A 16,383-nucleotide genomic window follows, 5' to 3' on the forward strand; every position below is an offset into this window, starting at 1 on the left:
CCCAACAGGTCAAGGCAGGGTTTCAATTTAAGTTAGAAACCTGTCTTCTAGGGGCACCTGGATGGCTCAGTGGGTTAAGCCTCTGTTTTTGCCTCCGGTCATGATCTCAGGGTCCTGGAATCCAGCCCCACATTGGGCTCGCTGCTCAGCAGGGAGCCTGCTTCTCTCTCTCTGTCTCTCTGCCTACTTGTGCTATCTCTCTCTGTCAAATAAATAAATAAAATCTTAAAAAAAGAAAAAAAACCTGTCTTCTAGGTTTGTGAAACAAATGGCATTATTCCTTCCACTGTGATGCTGAGTGTATGTATATACATATATATATTAAATGCCATTTGTATACACACAAATGCCATTTGAGTATATATGTATAAACATATATATGTATATATATATACTCAGCATCACAACGGAAGGAAATAATGATATATAAAAATTATATATATACACATACACACATATATACGTATGTATATATACACATATACATATATGTATATACACATATATACATACATATATACACACATATATTATGCATACATACACACACATATATAATATATACATATGCATATGTACATATGTATATTTATACATACATATATAATATATACATATATATCATATGTACATGTACAAATGATATATATGTATATATATATACATATATATGTATATATTTGTATATACTCATCATCACAGCAGAAGGAAATAATGTCATTTAGAATCAATTAGATTGAGGGCCTTTTTTAGGAAGAGAGCTGATCATGTGGGAAACAAAGGCAGAAGAAAACTTACTAATATCCTTATATCTACAGGTCATTGACATGTGCTTGAAACAGGCAGAGTGGCATTCCTCCAAGAACTTAACTGCCTTGATGTTAATATGTTGCTAACAGGAAAAGACAATCCTGATCTGAACCCCCCAAGGCCCAGCAGGATTCTGTAAGTCCATTTTAACAGATAACATTTCTTTTGGAAATTCCTTCTCTCAACCCCCCAGCTCCCTATTGGCAATCATCCCCGAAGCAGATGGCCCACCGAGAAGGGTCCGATGACTAAGGTGTTTTAGATGGTAATAAATGACCTTTTCCCAATTACCACTAGCCCCTCAAGTTCCTCCTAACCTTGATAGGTTTGCTTCCAAAATCCCGTATAGACTTTGGCTATCTCAAACTCCCTCCAACTTGAAAGTTTATAATGGGCCATGCCTCGTGACACAGTGCAGCTCTTTCTGCTCCCAAGTCCTGTCCCCATGCTTTCATAAAATCACCTTTTGCACCAGAGACATCTCAAGAAATCTTTCCTTGCCATCGGCTTCAAACCCTAATGTTCTTTCCTATATGGATACCAGAGATTCACAGTTTATATCACAGAGACTTGCCCACCCCTAACAGACACATGAAAAAGTGTTCATCATCATTAGCCATCAGGGAGATTCAAGTCAGAACCACATTGGGATACCACCTTACACCAGTTAGAATGGCCAAAATTAGCAAGACAGGAAACAACATGAGTTGGAGAGGATGTGGAGAAAGGGGAGCCCTCTTACACTGTTGGTGGGAATGCAAGTTGGTGTAGCCCTGTTGGAAAAGAGTGTGGAGATTCCTTGAGAAATTAAAAATAGAGCTACCCTAGGACCCTGCAATTGCCCTCCTGGGTATTTACCCCAAAGATACAGATGCAGTGGAAAAAAAAGGGCCAACTGTCCCACAATGTTCATAGTAGCTATGGCCACAGTCACCAAATATGCAGAGCCAAGATGACTTCAACACATGAATGCATGAAGAAGGTATGGTCCATAGGTACAATGGAGTATTATGCCTCCATCAGAAAGGATGAATATCCAATTTTTTTTATCAACATGGATAAGACTGGAGATTATGCGGAGTGAACTAAGTCAAGCAGAGAGCACCAATTATGTGGTTTCATTTAATTGTGGAGCATAAGGAAGGACATTAGGAGGAGAACATTAGGAGAAGGAGAGGAGAAGTGAGTTAGAGGAAATCGGACAGGGAGATGAAGCATAAGAGACTGTAGTTTCTGAGAAAGAAACAGGGTTTTGGAGGGGAGGGCGGTGGGGGATTGGGTGAGCCTGGTGTTGGGTATTAAGGAGGGCATGTATTGCATGGAGCACTGGGTTTGGTGCATAAAAAGTGAATCTTGGAATACTGGAAAAAAATAATAAAACTGAAAAAAAAAAAGAAAAGAAAAGAAAATGAAGAGTTGACTACCTTGAGGGCAAACATTGTTTGATAAATATTTCATCTTTCCTTTCTCCTCTGAATATAATCCCCTCTTTGTGATGAAGTTCTTGAACCTGGGTGAGGTTCGGAGCCCATGGCTAAGAAAGAATTCTTTAGATGGCTTTGCTGCAAAAAGGTGGTTTATTAGAACACGGGGACAGGACCATGGGCAGATGGAGATGCTGCTGCGCTGGGCATGTGAGGAGTGGCTGGTTATATACACAGGAGTTGGGTAGGAGAGGACAAAGGGGTGTTCAGAAGGGCTGTTGGGGTAAAGAATACTATCAGGATATTGAAGGCCTGGTTACTATCAAGCCAAGGCCACATTCCCTCTAATGAGGCACTAACATAAAGACAATGGGGAGTCTCCTGGTGGAATGTTACATTCCTGCTATCAAGTGTCCTTGTTAGTGAGATTTGGGTTTAGAAGAAATGTAACTTTATTTACTTTTCCTTCTACCTCAGCCTCCTTCAGTTTTTATGGAGGGGAGGGTGACATTAGGGCTTGAGGAATTGAGTTATGTGCCTTTGGAAATTGGGCAATTGATAAGGTAACTTCTTTGTTGTGAATCTCAAGGACCTTTGTAAACCAAGGGAGACTTCTGCCTTGCAGGATTGTGATCTCTGCGAGTCAACTATTTGTTTTCCTTCTAGGGTAGTCAGGGGTGCCTGAGGAATGTTACACATATTGCAGAGAGGAGCGGGTAGAGAGTGGGGGTGCCTGGCGCCAGCTTTTGCTTTGTCTTCAGCCAACCTCCTGCTCCCTCATCATTTGGAAATTCTAAATCCACCTCCTCCTTCTTAAGTCAGTGACACAGGAGCTTCAATCACCTGTCTTTGTGCCTCATGTCTTTCTTGTTGCCATAATTAAGAACTTCATTGTTTTCTCTACTGAAAATGTCTTACATCATTTTAAGTCTTAGACCAGCCGAAGAATTGAGAACAGCGCAGGAAAAGCAAACTTTCCTCTCCTCACATTCATTCTGTTGTATGAACTGACCTCCATGCTTCAGACCCGGAACAGAACGTGCAGACAGAGCTGGGGATCAAGGGCAGCCAAAATTCATTGCTTTGCCAGCCATGGAGGCCTCAGCAGGTCGGGGCCGCAAAACCTGCAGTCTCCCAAAACTCTGATGGTGGAGAAGGCAGGGATCGAACTCTGTTCCCAGCCCAAGCCTTGGTTCCCCTGCTTGGTCTGGTCACCACCCCAGTTCCTTCCCAGCAGAGTCACCTGTGGAGTTTCAGGAAGGATATTCTCTGCGGGCCTCCCCCTCAGATTCTGTCAGTTGGTTTGGGCGAAAACAACACTGTTGTGTTAATTAAGGGCTCCAGGAGATTCTCAGTGAGGCCAAGGGGGAGCCCGAGGGCTTTTGGTGGTTTTCTGAGAGTGTATTTGCTGCTTTGGTCCTGAAGAAATGACAGGGTCTCTGCTCCGTGAGTCTGGGAAGGACGGGTCCATGCGTCCAATGCAGCCCAGTCTTCGATGCTGATGCTGACGTTTTGAGTGGCGGTGGGAGGGGACCCCTCCCTCCCCACAAAGCAGGTGAGGAAAATGCAGGGATGGGTGTTCTCAGGGGAGCTCACAGTTTCTGAGCTGCTCTGGACACAAAGGGCTGGGAAGTTGGGCCTTTTCTGCATCTCCAAGTCCTGCCCGCGGGCAAGCTGTGTGAGGAGAAAGAGCTCTGTTGCTGGATTTCAGGGCATTTTCTCCTGATGCAGCTGTGATTTCCCCCCAGATCCCTCGTGAGGACGAAATCTAGAGGTGGAGGCGAAGGCAGAAATGGCCGGTTCTCAGGTGAGTCTGGTGTCCCCACAGAGCCATGTCCTCTGTTTCTCCGCAGACCGTTGTGTTTAGAAGCTGCAGATGTGGATGCCTCGAATATGGGTGCTTCTCGATTCTGCATTCACCTATTTATAAGATGTGGTCAGAATTGATACTCATGGTTAGGTTTTTTGAATGCTTCTCTATATCCCAGATCTTTCTGTCCTGTGTCCCCAGCCTGGCTTCGATAGTGCGTCAGTCATTGTCACTAGACTTAAAGCCAAGCGAGAAGTGTCTATTCTGTTGGTGGCAGATCCGGAGGGTAAGGTGTTGAGTCCAAGATTCCTCTGGCTGATGAGGTCTGGTCCTGGGATGTCAGGGAGGGAAATAATTTCTCATTCGGGCTCTTCTGCATTCTCGATCAGCTGTGGCAGCTGGGGAGTAAGTAAATGCAGACGTAAACTCGATGAGTAGGAGTCCAGAAAAACTTGAAAACGTCTCACTCTAAGAAAGGGGGTGTGAGTGTTTTCATCTTTAGCACGTGAAAGAGATATTCTTTTTTTTTTAAATTTTATTTTTTAAAAGATTTTGTTTATTTATGTGACATACATAGATTACAGGTAGGTAAAGAGACAGGCATAGGGAGAGAGGAGGAAGCAGGCTCTCCGCTGAGCAGAGAGCCTGATGCATGGATCGATCTCAGGACCATGGGATCATGACCCCAGCTGAAGACAGAGGCTTTAACCCACTGAGCAACCCAGATGCCTTTGAAAGAGATATTCTACTTAAAGTCCACTAGAGGAGGGTGCCTGGGGGCTCAGTGAACTAAGGTTGGAGTGTTGATTGCAGCTCAGGTTGGGATCCCAGGGTCCTGAACTGGTATCCCCGTTTCTTGCTCTGTGCCCAGAGGGGAGTCCGCTTAAAGATTCTCTCCTTCTCCTGCCTTTCCCCATCTCCTCTAAAATATAAATCAATCTTGGGGATCGAAGGTGGTTCAGTCAGTTAAGAGTCTGCTTTCTGACTTCAGCTCAGGTAGTGATCTTGGGGACCTGAGATCCAGCCCCACATCAGGCTCCCAGGTGGGCAGGGATCCTGCTGCTTCCTCTCCCTCTGATTCTCTGCCTGTTTGCGGTCTCTCTCTTGCTCTCTGAAATAAATACAATATTTTTTTCAAAATTTTACTTATGGTAGCACCTGGGTGGCTCAGTGGATTAAGCCTCTGCCTCCAGCTTAGGTCATGATCTCCGGTTCCTGGGGTCCAGCCCCACATCCGGTTCCCAGGTGGGCAGGCATCCTGCTTCTTCCTCTCCTTCTCCTGTTCTGCCTGCTTGCGCTATCTCACTTGCTTTCTTTGAAATAAATACTGTTTCTGTAAAAAAAAATATATATATATACATCTTTGTAAGAAAAAGAGAGCACAAGTAGGGTGTGTTATGGGCAGAGGCAGAAGGCTCCCCACTGAGCAAAGACACTCCCCCACTGCTCCAATGTAGGAGGAATTCCCAGGACCTTGTGTCCTGGCCTGAAGCAGAAGGCTTATGCCCACTGACTGAGGCATCCAGGTGCTCCTATAAATATAATCTTTTTTTAAATAAATATTTTATTTACTTGAGAGACGGAGATTGCAAGTAGTCTGAGAAGCAAGCAGAGGCTACTTGCTGAGCAGAGAGCCCCTTGCAGGGCTGGATTCCAGGACTCTGGGATCATGACCTGAGCAGAAGGCAGAGGCTTTAACCCACTGAGCCACCCAGGTGCCCCTATAAATATAATCTTTAAGAAGATGAAAATAAAAATAAATCTTAAAAATTCAAAGAAAAGAAAGGAGTAAAGTAGCAATTTCTAGCACAGGGATACTGTGTTGTCTCAGTGTAGTGTCTCTCTCAGTCACTTGGGGCCCCAGACGAGTGTCCACGATTAGCTGGAAGTCCATCCAGAAGCACTGCCGGAATTCCCCTGTGGTGGAAGTTTCCTGAAGACCTAAGAGATCAGCAGGCAGTGGGGCACAGGAGAACTTGTCTGCAAGGGGCAGTGTATGGGGGTTACTTTTCAGGAGAAGGGAGGTGAGTTCTGGGGAACCTGTGGGACTTGCTCCTTTCTGCTCACTGTACCTGGTTCTCAGAAGCCCATTGGTTCCTTAGGGTCTTGGTAGTTTTGAGGTGGGTCCCCTGCTGGGCCTGTCTGGACTCAGCCAAGGGGACACTGGGGCCCTTCCTCCACTTCTTTGTTCAAGCCTTCTTGCCTAAAAGCAGCCTCTACAGATCATATAGTGATTCAATTGTTTAAGTATTCAATTGTTTACTGTATTTCAAAAATCTCTGAAATCCTGTTTTCAGTCCATTGGAAACACCAATGATGATGTGTCCTTTGATGTGCATTAGGCGCTGATAACGTTTGTTTCCATTGAGCTGATCTGAACTTTTATTGGCTTGGTGCTGTCTGCCAGATCCTCCCCTGAAATGTTTCTATTTTCCTTCCTGTCTTTTGTAAGGAACATGGAGTACTGAGGAATATGCAGGAACTGTTGCATTCCAGGGTAAACTATTTCTTCTGTATTTCTCTTGTTGTAGGTTCATTCTTTTTTTTTTTTTTTTTTTAAAGATTTTATTTATTCGACAGAGAGAGATCACAAGGAGGCAGAGAGGCAGGCAGAGAGAGAGGAGGAAGCAGGCTCCCCACCGAGCAGAGAGCCCCATGCGGGGCTCGATCCCAGGACCCTAGGATCATGACCTGAGCTGAAAGCAGAGGCTTTAACCCACTGAGCCACCCAGGCACCCCGGTTCATTCTTTTTTCTTCCTTCCTTTCTTCTTTTAAATGTTTTCTCAGCTGAGAGAGAGAGTGCTTGAGAGTGATGAAAGGGAAAGAGGGAGAAGCAGATTCCCACTGAGTGGGGAGTTCAACTCAGGGCTCTATCCCAGGAATCTGGGATCATGACCTGAGCTGAAGGCAGACCCTTAACCAGCTGAACTGTCTGGGTCCCCCTTGCTTGTAGTTTCTGAGGAGAACAAAGTCAGAAGAGGTGTGGATAAAATGAATTGTCCTTCAACTTCCAGTTTGTTGATAAATACCTGAGAAAGGCAGAGTAGGACATTCCTCAGAGAACTCACAACTGCCTCAAGGTTAATGTTTTGTCGGATGCAAAAAGAAGCCTTAGCCTAACAATAGACCTCCAGAATCCTGTAATTCCTCTTTAACATATGAAAATTGCTTTGGAAACTTGAACTCCATTCCTCAAAGGTAGCTTAGGCACCATCCTTCAAGCTTGGGACCCACTGATAAATATCTGGAGGGTGTCTTGATTAAAGTGTTAATATACAGTGAGTGGCCTCATCAAAACACCAGCTGGGAGGCCCTGAGGGTCCTGGAAACTGGCTTCCAAATTCCTTAGAGCCTCCTGCTATCACTCACCCCCTCCCCACCTGAAAGCATAGAACCAGTCCTGCTCACATTCCTCTCCACTTGCGTTAGGACCACAGTGTTTGTACCATGGCTATCTCAACAATCCTTTCTTCATCACTCACTCCAGAGCCCCAATATTTCACATCAAAACATACCTCGAATTTCTTGACCATTGGCTCCTCTCCCACATCCCAACACTTTGCACTGCACAAGGAAGGCTGTCACCTCTGTGTAGTGAACAGAGTTGAATTCTGGGAGTGAAAGTTTTCAACCAGGCAGCCCTCTGCCCCATAGGGTTTTTTGTTTTTTGTTTTTTGTTTTTAACTCCACACCCATCTCAGGGAGAAGGAATGGTCGGATCTAGTTCTAGTTGGTGACATTAACTCCAGGCTTAATCTTAGAATACATTGTGAACTGTGTCAATGGACACTTGGAGACTGTGGTATTTATTACAGGGACTGCTGACCTTCAGGGATGTGGCCATAGAATTCTCGGAGGATGAGTGGGAATGCCTGACCCACACTCAGCGGCAACTGTACCGGGATGTGATGTTGGAGAGCTATGGACACCTCCTCTTCTTGGGTGAGGACGACTCCTTCCAGATTTCCCAAACACTACTCAGGGTTTTATTCCTTCCCATGAAGACTGTCTTTTTGGAGATTTCTCTTGGAATGACTAGAATTCAGATTCAGGCAGAAAGGGAAACAAGTAGATGGAGAGAACAGTCTTCATGGGGTTTCCTTCTCAGCCTTAGCTTCTCCTTCCTCAAGGAAACATCATTGCTTGTGTAGAGGAGGGGCAGTTCTCAACCTTTAGTGACATAAATGGTGCTGCTCACACCTTAAACCAACATTTCCCCTTCTTATTATCATGTCTACTACTTGGAAGTGTAGGTCAAGATGTGAACAATGGAAATTTCTCGTGTGTGTGTGTGTGTGTGTGTGTGTGTGTGTGTGGTTTTTTTAAGACATTATTTACTTATCTGACAGAGAAGGATGACAGGTAGGCAGAGAAGCAGGCAGGGGGCTGGGAAGCAGGCTCGCCACCAAGCAGAGAGCCTGATGTGGGGCTTGATCCCAGGACCCTGAGATCATGACCTAAGCCAAAGGAGGCTTATCATCCTGAGCCACTCAGGTGCTCTGCCTCCTGTGTTTTCTAAAGGGTCTGTTGGAGAACAGCTTTTGGGAAACCATTGTCTAGGATTGTACAATATTGTCTCTTCTCTCCTGAACACAAGACTGATGGACAGTTAGAATTGGCAGCAATAGTCATTTTCCTTTTTCCTCATAAGCAGGTCTTCTGTCAAAGCCAGACCTGATCATGTTTTTGGAGCAAGAGAAGCAGCTCTGGGATGTGAAGAGAAAGGAGACCAGAGGCTTCCATCCAGGTAGGTGGGAACAAGTGAGGCAGATGACAGAGGGGAGGTCCAAGTCTGAAGGAGGAGGGTGAACCTTAAGCAGTGTTTCGAGTAGCTCTCCTTGAATGTCAGTTGGAGACTTGCCTAGTTTAATGTCTCTCTCTTTCCAAGCGAAACGGTCTGCTCTCTAACATTATCAAGTTCTTCTATTCTCTAGGAATTCTCCTTCTGCCATAGTGATGGTCCATCATGTCCATAGGAAGAGCCAGGAGACTCTCCTTTGAGGGGGAGGACTCCCCTAATCTGAGAGCTTTCTATTGTTGTGAGGGCCCTGGGGAAATCATGCCTATTTCTGAGGACCTATACACCAGGGCCTTTGTCAATTCTGGTTATCATTATGGGACAAGTAGGTCAGGGTAGTTGTATGCACACTGGAGTGTGGTGGGGAAATTCCCAGAACACTGGAGACAGATTTTTACACCAAAGAGCCAATTAAAGCAGAAAAGAAACGCTATGGAGACAGATTTTTAATGTGTTCTGGCTTATACTTTCTAAGGCATAGAGGCTTTAATCTTAGTCTTACAAAATTCAGTTTCAATAAATTCTTCAGGTAACAAAGTACTGCCCTAAAATGAGAAAATGTACTGCTTTATTTCCCTTCAAATGGTCTTTTTTCTTTTTCTTTCTTTTTTTTCCCCCATATCAAAATTTCTGCTCTATGAGTTCATTTTAAAGTGGTGAAATACTGTAATGTCTCTATTTGTTTACAAGAACTCCGACTTATAAAATCATATTGGGGAACTACCACATTTAGAACTTGAACTTGTAGCCTTTAAGAAATTTTCATTAATTACCTTATTTTTTAATAATTGCATCATTGTATGATTGTTCTGTGAACTTGTGACTTTGTCATGTGTTTTTTCACTTTGTAATTAGTTTTATACGAGATTTATCTTTGAGTTTTTTACATCAAATGTCTTGATAGGACATGGGCATGTGCTTTATAAGAAGTGAGTTAGACAATTAGTAATATTCCCATATAGTTTGTTTAAAAATTTCATTTGTTTCAGACAGAGAGAGAGAGAGAGAGAGAGAGAAAATGAGTACGGAGGGGAAGGGCAAAAGGAGAGGGAGATGCCCAGTCCCTGCTGAGCAGGGCGCCCAGTGTGGGGCTGGATCCCAGAACCCTGAGATCATGACCTGAACTGAAGGAAGATGCTTAACTGACTGACCCCCCAGGTACCTCAGACCTCCATGTTTGAAAAATCCTTGTGTTCAGTAATGCAGTGTTGCTTCATGGAAAATTAATCATGAGCTTTTTCTTCTACTTTCCTCAGAATGTATCAGAATTTAATCGCAAATATTAATTTCACTTACAGTGTCTCTCCACATATTTTCAATATCTATGATGTTTATTTATTCAGAAATGAAGATGATGTTTATTTCCTGTGTCTTAACCGAATGGACTATAGGGTTACATTCTGTGGAGGGGAACGAATATATTAATACCATAATATACATAATTACATACATAATATGTAATACATATGTTACATGACCAATCAGCGAGCCGGGTACAGGAGGGAGCGAATCAGGCTGTGCACCTAAAGGAACAACTTCGCTAGCAACCAATGCTGTTTACCTCCTCTTTGGGCGTTCCGCTTAGTCTCACGAGGCAATCCTAACCTGGCAACTAGCCAGGCGCCATCTTTTAATGGCAGAGGCTGCCCTGACCAGGGGCCTGCCTCCGACACCATAATACACGTCTTTCAAGCTTTTTAAGTGTTCATAAAGTTTTTACTTAGAGCTGTTTATGATTGATTTTAATGAGAGTTCTTTACGATACTATAGTCCATGAAGACATGCCAATCAGTTGCTTGTTTTTCATGGGTACATAGACAAAGTTCAAAATTATGGTAATATAGAAGTTTTCCTTTTCTGTCATACATCAATGTTTTATTTAGGACTTTGTGGGTTGAGTTTCCTCTTATTCTGCTTTGGTAATTTCCTAAGAACGTGCTTCCTTGTCTGGCTCATTCCACGACATTAGCTAGGTGTGGGTTGGGTTTTATCTGTGCAGGTTGTTAGAGGAAGAGAATTTTCAGTTCAGTATATTTTGGCATATTTCAAGACCATGTGAGTATAACAAAAAAGAATGAGCTTTATGCTTTTTGCCGGTAAATTATGTGTGTTTTTGTGTTTGGTTTGTATGTCGCACATATACTATGTCGCCCTTACTTTTTTTCTCCTTGGTGAGTGGTCAGTGAATGTTGTACCATGTCTATGTGAGTTGTCATCCACATAGAATTAATTTCTTCATGTATTTGTGGGTGAATTTTTATTCTCTGCATGAGAGAAAGACTCTTTTGAATTCAGAGGAATTTTAAAACTTTTTATATTCTGTATCATTTTTTGGTATGAAATACAAAAATATACTTTATCTAATTAATTGTAGGATTAATACCCATGATATGTCTTGATACCTTTGTCATTGAGTTATGTGTCTTCTATGAGTATTTTCATTGTGGCTACCTTAGAGATTCATTAAAACAACTTAGCTGTAAAACGAACATTTTATTTTTATTTTTTAAAGATTTTATTTATTTATTTGACACAGAGAGAGATCACAAGTGCAGAGAGGTAGGCAGGGAGAGAGGGGGAAGCAGGCTCCGCGCTGAGCACAGAGCCCAGGGTGGGTCTATATTCCAGTTCCATGAGATCTTGAACTGAACCGAAGGCAGAGGCTCAACTGACTGAGCCACCCGGGTGCCCTGAAACAAACCTTTGTTAAAACTCAGTGTCAGTTATATAGAAAACTCTTCCTGTCTGCACCCTTGCACCCCCTCCCGACTTTGTTACTGACATCACAAATTCTTTTATACTCTGTGACCTACATTTGTGATTTTTCTTCATTTTTTATTTTTTATTTTTTATTTTTCCAAAACAAAGCTCTGTAGCAGAAATAAATGTGACTGGTATTTCATTGCAACACAGCAGGTTTGTGTAATTGTCTATATATTTATGTTCAGTGGAGAGCTCTGTGTTCTCAGGTGGCTGGGGATTCTGCGTAGAATCCTTTTATGTCATCTAGAAAGACTTGCTTTAATGGTTCTTGTAGGACAGATCTACTGGTAAGCTTAGAGGGGTTTTTACTTGGGAATGTCTTCGTTTCTGCCTCTGTGGAAAATAATTTTGCTAGGTAAAGTATTGTTGGTGGCTCTTTTTTCAATCTTTGAGTACCTGAGTACGTTATGCTGGGCCCATTCCTGTTTGGACTGCTGAGAATCCTCCCAGTGATTTTCTAGGAGCTCTTGCACAAGATGAAGTGGATTTCCCATGTGTTTCTTTTTAGATTTATTTATTTATTTGTTTGTTTGTTTGTTTATTTGACAGAGGGAGGTCACAATTAGGTAAAGAGGCAGGTAGAGAGGGAGAAGCAGGCGCCCTGCTGAGCAGAAAGCTGGATTTGGGGCTCCATCCCAGGAGCCTGAGATCATGACCTGAGCCAAAGGCAGGGACTTAACCCACTGAACCACCCAGCCCTTGTCCTGAGCCAGGGCTCACCATCTAACACCCAGGGGTTTTACCTACTGATGGCTAATTGAACAAAGTCACTGCAGATATAATGAGAAGCCACAGCTACAAAATTCTCAAGGACTATCGATCAAATTTTACCCTGTATGTTTCTCCTGTTGTTTTGTGAGCATAGAAAACACAAGGAGAATTTTAGGGTTTTGATCTGCACAGAATGCGATGTGTCATATTAAGCTAAAGATCAATTTTGAAGTCGCAGAACTAAGTAGGAAGAAGCACGTGTACATACATATGTGTGTGTACCTGTATCTTCAGAAGGAAAAGAAACCTTGGTTCAAACCAGGTCATTTCCAAGTTTGAAAACTGATGATTTCCTAGCAAGTAAAGAGATTTCTAGATTCATAATAGAAATAGTTTTCTCTGTATTGTATTGAATTTATGCTTCCTACATCTGGTGTACCTTAATTTGAGACTCTCCCCATGTGAATCGTCTCTTACATAACTGGGTTTTACTCCTGTAGGATCTACTCTGTTGTCCTTATTCCTGTGTTGATGTGTAGCTTACCTGCCTTGATAGAGATTTTTAACAAGAGTTTCCATGGAATGTCATGGTATTCAAAATTTAATTTAAATGTGAGAGTAGTGGCACCTGGGTGGCTCAGTGGGTTAAAGCCTCTGCCTTCAGCTCAGGTGATGATCCCAGGATCCTGGGATCAAGCCCCGCATCAGGCTCTCTCCTCTGCCGGGAGCCTGCTTCCTCCTCTCGCTCTTTCTGCCTGCTTCTCTGCCCACTGTGGCCTCTGTCTGTCAAATAAATAAATAAAATCTTTAAAAAATATAAATAAATGTGAGTGTAATTCTCCAGGGGGAATTATAAATTCCTTTAGTTAAATTGAGACATCGCTCCTTCCTTTACGATTGGCGAAGTAACAGTTCCTTAGTTGTTGTTATTTTCCCTTCTAGGAAGTGATGTCATCCATGTTGTTCACTTCAGTGTCAGCACTTATTAGGGAAAAATGTGGAGACTTCATGATTTTTTTTTTTTAACATTTATTTGAAGGAAACAAATATGGAACAGGGCTTGGTGCTGACTAGTTGTTCTAACTTAAACAGAACATAGTGTTCTGTAAGGTGTGATGGAGCAGCATTGGTATCCCAGGAATATAACCCAACATAGGTCTCCACCAGGATAGATGGGTGACCTTGCAAGCATGATGACCTGTGGTTGGCAGGGCACGCCCTCACTTCTACTCAGCCCTGGGGTGAATCTATCCTGTGCTCTGATCCATGTGCAAGGCCCTGAATCATTGAGAAGTCAGTCACCAATTACCAGCAGTGACAATTTCTGCTGCAAACAGCCTTCCCAACATTTGGAGCTGTCCCTATGTTGTTTCAGAGCTCACGTTGTCCCTACACGCCTCTTGACCTGAGTGAAAAGAGGATTTGAATGAGTTGTAGAGACCGGTACCATTCAAGTTGGGTAGCATGGTATGCTCATATTGAACATGGAATCAGTTGAAGGATAATACATTTTTCAGTAGCGGTTCTGCTGTGGTCAGCAATACCATGAAAGCCTGTTGCATACATGCAGAAAAAAAGGTGGATATTTGGTTATTTACATATCCAGTGAGTTGGTAGATGCTCAGGTCTTCTGAAATAGCCCAGACAACCTCAAGTATAATCTGATTTTTACATGTCTTCTTTCTGGGATTGTCTACCCCCAGCCATGTGCTTATACCTGACTTATCCTGGACCCAGGATAACTGCCCAGCACCAGAGAGCAATCCATGTTTCTTGTAGCAAAGGAGACAGTGTAAACCTCATGGGACATAGTGGATTTGATTTTAAGTGTTTTCTGTTCTCATTCAGGGAAAGCCTTCCTCCCCAAGGCAGCACTCTCTCTACACCATTGACCAGAACTGTCACAGGGGCCAGTCTATGGTGAAACACATTAATTGTAGCAGAGGTGGATGTGGAAGATGTTTTTGAATGTCTCTTCTTTGAATTCTTTCACAGTGTGTGGCGCAAAGGCAATGACACTTTGCCCTGAAACTAACTAGCTGTTTCAAGGAAGCCCTAAAATTGAGAGTGTCCTTAAAGTTAGTGTATGCGGATTTTCTGCTGCCTGCATTGGTGTGCTGATGAAGAACTGCTTAAGCCTGCAATTGTTTATGATCTTCCAATAAAAATAGTCAAATACAGTTTTATCGTGAGAATGCTATATTCAATACTATATAATCCATAACATATATTAATGTCTTTCATGCATTTCTTAACTTAAAAAAGGTATATACATAAGTTCCAGATCAGTTTAAAATAAAGAAAACAGGGGCGCCTGGGTGGCTCAGTGGGTTAAAGCCTCTGCCTTCCACTCAGGTCATGATCCCAGGGTCCTGGGATCGAGCCTCGCATCGGGCTCTGTGCTCAGCAGGAAACCTGCTTCCTCCTCTCTCTCTGCCTGCTTCTCTGCCTACTTGTGATCTCTGTCAAATAAATAAATAAAATCTTAAAAAAGAAAACATATTCATTTATATTACAGAAAGCTCAGGTGAGAGACAGGGGCGGGGCAGAGGGAGAGGGAGAGAGTATCTCAAAGTGACTCCCTAGTGAGCTTGAGGCATGACACAGGACTCGATCTCAGGACCCTCAGACTGAGATCATGACCCGATCTGAAATGAAAAGTTGGAAGTTTAACCCACTAAGCACCCAGGAGCCCCAGTTTGTGTGTTTGTTTATTTGTTTGTTTGTTTGTTTAAATCATTTATTTTAAAGCACACTAGTGAGTAGAGTGAAGACACAGAGAGAGAGAGAATCCTGAAGCACACTCGCTGCTGAGTGGAGAGCTGATGACATGATCGAACCCAGGACCCTGACATCATGAACTGAGCTGTAATGAAGAGTGGCTACTTAACCAACTGAGCCACCCCAGAAATGACATTAGTCAGTGCTGATGGCTTGGTCTTCTCCCCAGAAGCCTGTAAGAGAAGCTCTGAGGTTGTCTAGGGTCTCTGTTCAGGCTTCTAATGGCGCAGGAATGGAGGCTAGGGTCAGCCCTGGGAAGTGACTTAGAACATGCATAGCTACCCAGACAGAGAACAGAGAATGTTCTAGTTCAAAGCATTGGCTGGACACCCAAGTCAGGTGCGGACAGTTCTCCTTAGCCAGGTAGGTTCATCTACACAGGAGAATAGGCAATCAGTGGACATTGTCTGTAATAGACCCACACTGACAGCATTTGGGTGAAAGATTTCTACCATGATGTTGAATGAATGCTACTTTGTTAGGTTCACAGAGTTGCCAGGGATGTGCCTTTGGTGCTACAGTGTGCATCTTGGGTACCTTCCAGACCTTTGCAGTTGGCCCTATGGCCGATGGTTGGAAGATCGTAAAGTCAAACCTTCCAGGTACATTAACTTTGGGATTTACCCTGCATGTGACTGTACAGCAGTGCCAGGTGAGCAGCAAGAGATCATGATGGAAAATGTATCTGAACTGTAGTGGATATCTGAGACAAATCACACATGTGCCTTATACAGTATTATCACTCTTCCTTGAAGTCATGTGGTAACCTCCTGATCTGCGTGAGCGTTTCCTTGATTGATGTTTTAGTTATAATGGCCATTCCACTCATATCTGCATATAAGAATGCTTGGTAGTGTAGTAATAGCATCTTGGTCTTGGGTCAAGGACAGATGAGTTTATTGTACAGGAAAACAGATGGTCTGTTTTCCTGGCCATGGATTGGGCATATATGCTAGATGTTCCTTGAAGATACTGGGGTTTCCTATGCTCAGAGTCTCCAACACAAACCCACCCCATGTGCACTGCGTCTCTGTATGAGTTGGGGGTGGGCGGCTGGCCATTGGAATTAGTGTGATGAATATGTTTATGATGTTTGCTGTGTCGTGAGCCATAAGACACTTGGACTTTGACCTGGGAATCTCTTCTCTTCTGCCAGTATTGGACACTGCTACAGACCAACAGGTTATAGTATAGGATGTGTGTCATCTTGGAATTTTTACATTTATTGAGATTATTGGTGGACTTAATTCAAAACAAAATAGACTATCATAGGTCTGTTTCTTGT

The 16,383-nt window shown here is 43.2% G+C and overlaps 1 protein-coding gene and 1 pseudogene across 1 annotated transcript; both read left to right on the forward strand.

The window, feature by feature from the left end:
* Positions 1–3,699: 3,699 nt before the first annotated feature.
* LOC132005826 (KRAB domain-containing protein 5-like) lies at positions 3,700–8,854 on the forward strand. The gene is made up of 4 exons (XM_059383345.1): positions 3,700–3,789; positions 3,983–4,041; positions 7,861–7,987; positions 8,700–8,854. The coding sequence occupies exons 2-4, from the start codon at positions 4,027–4,029 to the stop codon at positions 8,852–8,854; spliced, it is 297 nt and encodes a 98-aa protein (XP_059239328.1). The 5' UTR covers positions 3,700–3,789; positions 3,983–4,026.
* Positions 8,855–9,011: 157 nt separating this feature from the next.
* The window catches only part of LOC132005827 (zinc finger protein 91-like), a 66,460-nt pseudogene continuing 59,088 nt past the window's right edge, over positions 9,012–16,383 (forward strand).

This window comes from Mustela nigripes, chromosome 17 (assembly GCF_022355385.1).
Source record: "Mustela nigripes isolate SB6536 chromosome 17, MUSNIG.SB6536, whole genome shotgun sequence".
NCBI classification, from domain to species: Eukaryota; Metazoa; Chordata; class Mammalia; order Carnivora; family Mustelidae; genus Mustela; species Mustela nigripes.

Bases quoted from the DNA above. Each gene is read 5' to 3' on its own strand.
- LOC132005826 (XM_059383345.1), top strand. The intron at 7,988-8,699 runs GTGAGGACGACT...CCTCATAAGCAG, and splicing joins TGGACACCTCCTCTTCTTGG to GTCTTCTGTCAAAGCCAGAC.